This window comes from Capricornis sumatraensis, chromosome 3 (genome assembly GCF_032405125.1).
Source record: "Capricornis sumatraensis isolate serow.1 chromosome 3, serow.2, whole genome shotgun sequence".
Taxonomy (NCBI): Eukaryota; Metazoa; Chordata; class Mammalia; order Artiodactyla; family Bovidae; genus Capricornis; species Capricornis sumatraensis.
Window position 1 is genome coordinate 161,892,036 of NC_091071.1, and position 7,829 is coordinate 161,899,864.

Below are 7,829 nucleotides of genomic sequence, written 5' to 3' on the forward strand. Positions count from 1 at the left end.
GCCAAATGCACACAGCAAGTCTGTGCTTTATCCTTAACAGCATCCTCTTCCAGTTCTTGGCCTGAGGGTTTGGACCTGGTGAATGCACGGATGCTTCATCACTGGAGAGCAGCTAAACTGGGATCACAACTATTTTTTCTTTTTTTTTTTAAGTTAACATAAAATGATGGTAATGGATTCCACTAGTCTCTAAGGAGGTCTTGGGACAAACATCTCAACTATTTCTTCTTGCTCTACTTATATAAAGCCTCCGTTTAGATTTGTGCCCCAGGGCGGGGAGGAGGTTGCAGCTGAGCAGAAGCACACTACAGCTATTGAGTGCTTCTGAATTGGTTTTATTTGCTGACCACTAACGAGTCCCTAAACTGCTGCTATTCGAGGAGTCAGATAGCCAGCCCTGCGCAAGGGAGCCTGATCACCAGTAGCCGTGGGGCTGGCCAGAGTCAGCTGTTTCAGGATCCGATCTACAGGATGAATTCATTTTATGGAATGGAGTCAGTGCAAGGGAAGAGGGAGGAGAGGGACAATCTGGAACATCAAACAAAGTGCAAATTGTTGCCTAATGCTCCAAGATAACCCAGGACAGTCAACATCAAACAGCCCATTAGGCAATAGGTAACCAAAGGGCAGAGAGGTTTTTTTAATCAATTTTCCAAGGCAAGCATTTTGCAAGTCACTTGGTAGAGATTTTGCTCTTGAACTCTCCACCTCCTCCCTCCCTTCCCCGCAGTTCTGGTCTAAACGGGGAACAACTGCAGACGTGATCAGGCTTTATCACCAACTTTCAAGGTCTCAAGTTTGTCAAAACTCTGAGAAAGACCTAATGCTGTAAGATAACATTTTACTTCTGCAAGACCTCAAATTAATGAGAAGGCCAAGTTTTCTTTAGGAAGGATAAGGCCAGATGCTCTGCGCTTACTCAACTATGAGGGTTGAAAAGAATAGCAAAACGTAGGATCGATTTAGTGAGAAACCTGTGAGTCTGTAAGAGCAGCTATTGCTTATTTCTAAGCAATTGCTCTTGAACTCTCCGACCTCCCCCCTCCCTTCACGTTTTTGGCTTCAGTGGAGAATGACTGCAGACGTGATCAGGCTTTATTGCCAGCTTTCTAGGTCTCTAGTTTGGATAAATGCCATGTGCTCCGGCTCAAGAGACTCTTAAATGGCACTTGGGAATTACAGCTTGAGGACGACACAGCAGCTTATTCCCTACCAGAGATGTGGGCCACCAAAAATGGGGTAACTTTTGGTCAACACAGGCAACCACACCGATTCAACAAGAAATATGAAAGTGGCCTCTCTCAGCAAACAAGACCACCACTCATTCTACTGATTAATAACAAGAGCACCCACACAAGTAAGCATCATACTCCACCTTAGCCTTTCAAATAATAATAATAACTGCTTAAGAAGATCCAGAGCCAAACCTCCTGGTTCAAATTCCAGCTCAGTTCACACCTGGCTTCCGGACTCTGGCCAGATCATTTGAACTCTCTGGCTTTCAGTTTCTTTATCTATAAAATGGGGCTAAAAGCAGTTATGGGAAGCAAATGAGCTAGATAATTCAAATAAAACTCTTTAACGCTGTGCCACACACCCAGCACGTGCACCATAAAAGTGCCTATTGTCATGACCTGCCTCGCTCTGGCTTCCCCGTCAATTTGCTCTGCCTGGAAAAAGGTCAGATTTACCAAGGTTTTCTCTCTGCCTGATGGGCCTAGTCTAATGGGCTCCAGCTAATCCTTTAGAAGGGTCTCCTGTCTACTTTCTCCGGGGAAAAGTGGAAATGATAACCACAGAGAAATAAGTTGAGGCAAGATCACCAAGGCAAGATCAGCCCGATATGACAAGGCACAGAAAGGGCAGGAAGATCCTACGAGAAAAGCACTCTGACCTCCTATAATTGCCAAGTGGTATTTAGGCCCAAACGCCAACCTTTCTATTGGCCAAAAGTTGAGCAAGAAGTCAAAGGAAAGCTTCTTCAGGATCTGGTTTCCTCCCTACCCTTCCTCATTTCACACTTTTGGAGGTTCTAAGTTATAGCCACTGATCAAAATGTGAATGAAAATAAATAAATGAACAAATTGGTGAGAGGGAAACAACAGCCAACTTTATCAATGAAAGCTCTGTATTTTCTGGATCTGCCATGGTGGGTTAGTCGCTAAGTCGTGTCCGACTCTTGCAATCCCATGGATTGCAGCCCACCAGGCTCCTCCGTCCATGGGCTTCTCCAGGCAAAAATACTGGAGTGGGTTGGCATTTCCTACTTCAGGGGATCTTCCCGACCCAGGAATCGAACCTGGGTCTCCTGCCTTGCAGGCAGATTCTTTATCGGCTGAGCTACGAGGATATCTGCCACGAAGACAGTTTAAGATCAGCCAAAACAGGAAAACTATTGGAACCTTTATAGATTGCCTCATAAGAAGACGGTCACACACAGACTCCACAATTAGAATCTGCTAGAACTTTTTCTAGTTCTGTGCCTTTCTACTACCACATCCCACTCTGTCCTTGTAATAACTACACCACAGGCAAGGATGCCCTGGTCTCCTTCATTCCAAACTCAAGTCTCCAGTCATCTTTCTCCTGCTCTCCACCTTTCCAGGGTTCCCAAAAGTGTGTCTGGTAGTGTACAGAAGTCAGATGTTCTGAGGAAAGACACACTCCTTATGGCTGAGTCCACACTCCTGCGTGGACAGTGAGTCTCTCACTGGTCATGCATCTGCCTGGCCCAACAATGAAGATAATCAGGCAACCTCAGCAAACTGTAATATATTGAAGCCCAAAGTCATCTCTGTTTTTAAAAAAACAATACTTAGCCTTTTTCTACTGGAAAGTCCCCTTTCAGTTTTTGAGAAGAGCCTGTTTCAAATCAGCTTCTTTAAAAATTCATAATTCTCCCGAGTCCCTCTTAAAAAAAAAAAAAAAGTCTGCTGTGCAAAGGAGAAGGTATAAAAAGGGAAGAATGCATATTTATTCATTTCTAAAAGTTGAGGTGGTGATTTAAATCTTCACATCGCCTTTGATCCTATTATAATTTTAATGGCAGAATCTCCCAGCGAGGGCTCCAGTGGGATGTTAACAGAAGTTTTAACATTCAGAGGAGCAGATGAACTGTGTGACTGAATGAGAAATTCCCCAGCTCAGCCCTGCTCGAAGCAACAGGTCCCTTTGCCTGTCCTGGATTTGGGTCAAACAGCGAAGCCTCAAATCAGAAAGTAGCAGCATTATTTTGTTTGGCAAAGGAGCAGGATTTGATAACGGTAATCCACTCTGATTAGGGATGCGATTTCCTGAGCAAGAGAGCTGGTTACTGGACTCGAATTAGTTGGAGGGTGACCCTCTAGCTTAAAGTCCAGCCACACTCTCTGGACCACAAACCCGTTGAACGGGCATCAACCCACAGGGACTAATCAAGTCAATTCATTGAGATGTCCTTTTCTTCCCTCACCTCTTCCATCACCAGGTGTCGGTACAAGAAATTGACTCCTAAGTCCTGATAGGAAGCCCTGGGAGCACCTCCTTGAAGCAGTTTCTTCACTCAAGCTCATCTAAATTAGAATGTTTGCATTAAGAATTAATGAGGGAAAAATTCATGAGGTTATATGAGATTTGTGTAAGGAGGGTGGGGTTTCGACTCCATTAACAACTGGGATTCATCATCATTTCCCCACTGAACACGCTCTCCCTCGCCATCACCATGGCCACAACATCTGGTCATGGAAAACATCCCATTCACTGAAGAATCAGAAACCAGTGTTCCTATATGATGGTGCCTTGAAGGACGAAATTAAAAAAAAGGTGGGGGGGAATCCCAGGCAGCAAACAGAGCCCATGACAAAGATAACCACAAAGAATGTAAATAAAATATTATTACCAACAACTCACTCACCACCTCACCCGCAACAACTCCCTACCCAAAAGCAAAAACATCCAAATTCTGTTCTAAAGAACAGCAGAGCTGCTATTGGGAAGAAGCTATGAATAGGAAGGTTTTTCTCCACTTTTATTATCTCAAGGTTTGAGACATACTTTTAAAAAGAGAACCAGGCCTGGAGAATCATTTAAATTCGGGGAGCAGGAAGTTAAGCCCTGTGTTGATAAGTACCTTCCAGGGGTGACCTGATCTTAGTGACAAGCCGTGTTTAACCTGAGCTTTCAAATGTGGAACCGCCCCCCTCCCCCTGCTCTTTCAATCTGACACTTGAAGAGGAAAACAAGAATGCATTGCAAATGCACACTGCTAATAAACCAGGCTCACGCCAAATGCACGTGTGTACATTTCACAGAAGAGCCAGAAGGCCCTTTCTAACAAGGAACAACTGCCACGCAGAACGCAAGCCAGAGCTAGCCCCCGCCAAGGGTCACGTGCTGCGGAGCACACAGGAGTTCCTACATGAAACACGCCAACAGAAATAACTTCAAGGGGCAAAAATCCACAAACTCCGCAGAGGCACGGATTCCCCAGGCCATAAAAGCCACCGGCAGGAATTCTAGCCTCATCTCTTCAAGAGTTCCACTCCTCACTCTGATGGGAAAACCCTCCACCTCCTCTCAGTCACTCCTTCCTTTAGCATAAATTCACTGCCCTGAACGAAAGGAAAAACGCACATGTACAACTGGCAGCTGATGCCAGTCCCGAAAGACACTTACATCACCTCTGGCCAACGGCTCAGAGCCCGATGTTGACTCTCGGAGTTAGGAGGCCAGTCAACCACCTCCCCATCTTCAAGGCTAAAGATCTATTTCCTTGATCAGTGGGTTTGGGACCCTTGGGGAATGGCCTGGGGTCTCAAGCTCTTACTATGAATCCCCTCCCCAAAATGACGGGCCCAGGGAGGCTCGGAAAGGGTCTTGGGGCATCTATTTTCTGCTCAAAGCAATGCCCTCTGCAGGTTAATCCTCAGCGTGAGAACCCACAGGCAAAGGTTAGTTAGCTTCTCCTAGCATCTCAGAGACAGTCTAGCCCTTTGAATTTTCATTGAAAACCTCCGAAGCCAGCCAGGGCTCCTGGCCTCCCTGTCCCAAGACTTCAGATACATTAGGAATCCAACCGTGCTGTATTTTACCACTTAAACACTTCTTCAAAGTTTACTACGAAACAATGTGGCTCTGAGCCTGCCAAAAGTTTAACTGCAGGATTCAGTAGATTTTATCTGGCAGGGTAGCTGCCCTTCCTCCGCAGAATATTTTCCAGGGAAAGCACTCAACAGACTTTACAGTCGGGGTGATTTGGGGGTTCCGAGTGTCACTGAATGAGCCCCTCTCTGAAACAACGCCCCACTTTCTCACTTTGACCACCCCCCCTTCCCAATTCCCTGGCTCCTGAATCCAAATTAAAGGCAGTTTGGCATTTCAGCAGACAGCAGTGAAAAAAACTTTTAAAGAGATGACCCCAGGGCATAACTATTCCTGGCTGAACTTCACTTTTGATTTTCAAATATCTGGGGGAGCTTGGGTTCAGGGGAGATGAGGCGAGAGGGCCAACAAATAAGAAAAAATAAAATAGAATAAGTAGTATACCATGACCAAGCCAAACCAAGCTTGAGGATTTCCAAATTATATTGGCAAACAAACGCTTTCACAAATCATTTGTTCTGTCTTTCCCGGAGACAAAAAATAACAACAACAATAATAATAATCTGGATGCAAAAATCCTAACCCCAGACCAGTAAACTGTGTCAGTGGAAAGCAATCTAAAATTGCTGGTCAGAAAGTCCAATCTTATATAAATCTCCAGGCGCACTAACCCCCAAGGCAAAAGTTGTGATGCCCAGAGCTAAGCCTTCTTCAATTTCATCACCCCAGCTCCCCGACCGGGTATCTGGCGGCTGGGTGAAACCGACAGTATCAGGTTCTAATCTTTGCGTCTTTCATGACCGCTTCAGGCAAACCCTTCAAGCGGCACTCTGCTCCTCGGCTCCGAGCACCTCCTCCTCCACGCTGGCCCCCAGCCCCCCGCGGCCCCTTACCTGCAGGCGCTCCGTGGCCGGCTGCCACATCTTCCAGCCGCGGGGTTGGGCACTGGAGACGCTGGCAAGACTCTGTCGATGGGCGCCGGCAGGGTTGGGGGCGGCAGGGGCTGCGGTCCCGCTTCACATCTGGGGTGGGCGTCCGCGGGAGGTGCGTCCCGGAGCCGGCGACCGCCGCGGGGTGAGCTCTTGGGTCTGCGAGCGCGAGGAGGCGGCGCGGCGCTCGGCGGCCGGCAACTTGTGGGCACGGCCGCGCGCCGGCTGTCCTGGCGCAGCTGCGAGAGGACTGCGCAGCTCCGCCCGGGCCCGCGAGCGCACGGCGGCGGCGGCCGCTCCCTCCTCCCCCGCCGCCGCCGCCGCCCGGACCTGCGCGCTCTGAGCATGCCCGGGGCCGGCGCCCGCCCGGGGGGCCCGCACACCCTGCCGCGGCGGACCCTGCATCCCGGGGGACCCCGCATCCCGGCGCACCCCGCATCCCGGCGCGGAGGGTGTGGGCAGGCCAGAACCCACAGCCTGCCCCCGCCCCCCGACCCTCGAGGAAGCCCCGGGTGCGATAGGATCCGGGAGACTGAAGAGCCTGAAGAAGGAGGCTTTCTGAAGCCAGAACTCACGTCGCCCCCACTGGGGGTCCCAGGCTTTTGGTCGGTCAGCAGGGATCTCTGAACCGACCTGGGTCTTGACTGGCACTGTACCCACAGAATCCCATTCATACCTCCCCCTGGAGTTAACTGAGCATCTGTTAGGCTCCAACCCTTATGCTAGATTCTGAGAATAAAGTGGCGCAAGATAGAAGACTCCCGAGCTCCGTTCTAGTTGGAGGAGATGGTCAACGACAGAGAACACACCTGAAAGGTATTTTCTTCCCAACATGTTTCACTCAGCATCTGAAAGGGCGCTCCTCGGTCAGATGCTGACCGAAACAGGGGAAGAAAATAAAACGGGACTGATGGGTGAAGAAAGGGAGATCAGAGTGTCTTTCCGGAGGGGCGGGTGGGTCTGGGGAGGTGTCTGGAGTAAGAGGGAAAGATGGGCGCACCAAGTGAGAGATGACACGAAAGGCAGAGGTCTGAGGTGCCTGTAACCTGGAGGAGGAAAGTGGCCCAAAGTCCCCCATCCTGCACCCATTCTGAGATCTGCCAGGTCCCTCGGGAAGCTCTGTGAACCCAAACATAAGCCAAGGGTCACCCTGAGCTCCAGGGAGTGGAGGGTGGTGGTGGCCTCCGTGAAATAACTCCCTTTCCTAAGAAAACCCAGCTCCTCCGATGCCCTTGACAACTGGCTGAGACAAGCATGAACATTCCCATCACTTGGATGAAACAATCGAGGCTCAGAGAGTTTAGGTGACCATTCAAGTCACACAGCCAGTGAGTGGCTTCCAGGTGGCTTGAAGGCTGGAGCGCTTACCTGGCTCCTGCTCTAACCAGGGAAACACCGTGGGAGAAGGGCAACCTTCGGGGCCTGGAGGTTGGGAGAGCTGAACAGGATGGGGAAGCTAAGTGGAGTCTGGACACTGATGAAGAGGGTGGGAGGAGAAGTGGTAGGAGGTGCTTGAGAACAGAAGCAACAGAAAGAGGGGAAGGACCAGGAGATGTTTGTGGGGGCCCAAAGCTCCTGAGAAGCGAGTCCCATGAAGCAGCGAGGGCTGGCAGGAGAAGGGCCTCGAGAGCATATTGCACTGTAGGTGCACAGCCTGGCCCCTGAGCTGCTCGGGCACCGTCCAAACTAACACCCATGTCTGGAAGGATCTGCCCATCCTCATGCATTGTTGTTGTTCAATCGCTAAGTGGTGTCCCACTCTCTGCGACCCCATGGACTGCAGCACACCAGGTTCCTCTTTCCTTCTCCATCTCCCAGAGT

General features: G+C 49.6%; 1 protein-coding gene across 1 annotated transcript in view; it reads right to left on the reverse strand.

The window, feature by feature from the left end:
* Window positions 1–6,187, reverse strand: part of PID1 (phosphotyrosine interaction domain containing 1) — a 273,957-nt gene extending 267,770 nt beyond the window's left edge. The window contains exon 1 of the mRNA XM_068968029.1: window positions 5,973–6,187. Coding sequence (XP_068824130.1) covers window positions 5,973–6,002 — 30 coding nt within the window. The 5' untranslated portion in view covers window positions 6,003–6,187. The remainder of the gene's footprint in view (window positions 1–5,972) is intronic.
* Window positions 6,188–7,829: the final 1,642 nt, after the last annotated feature.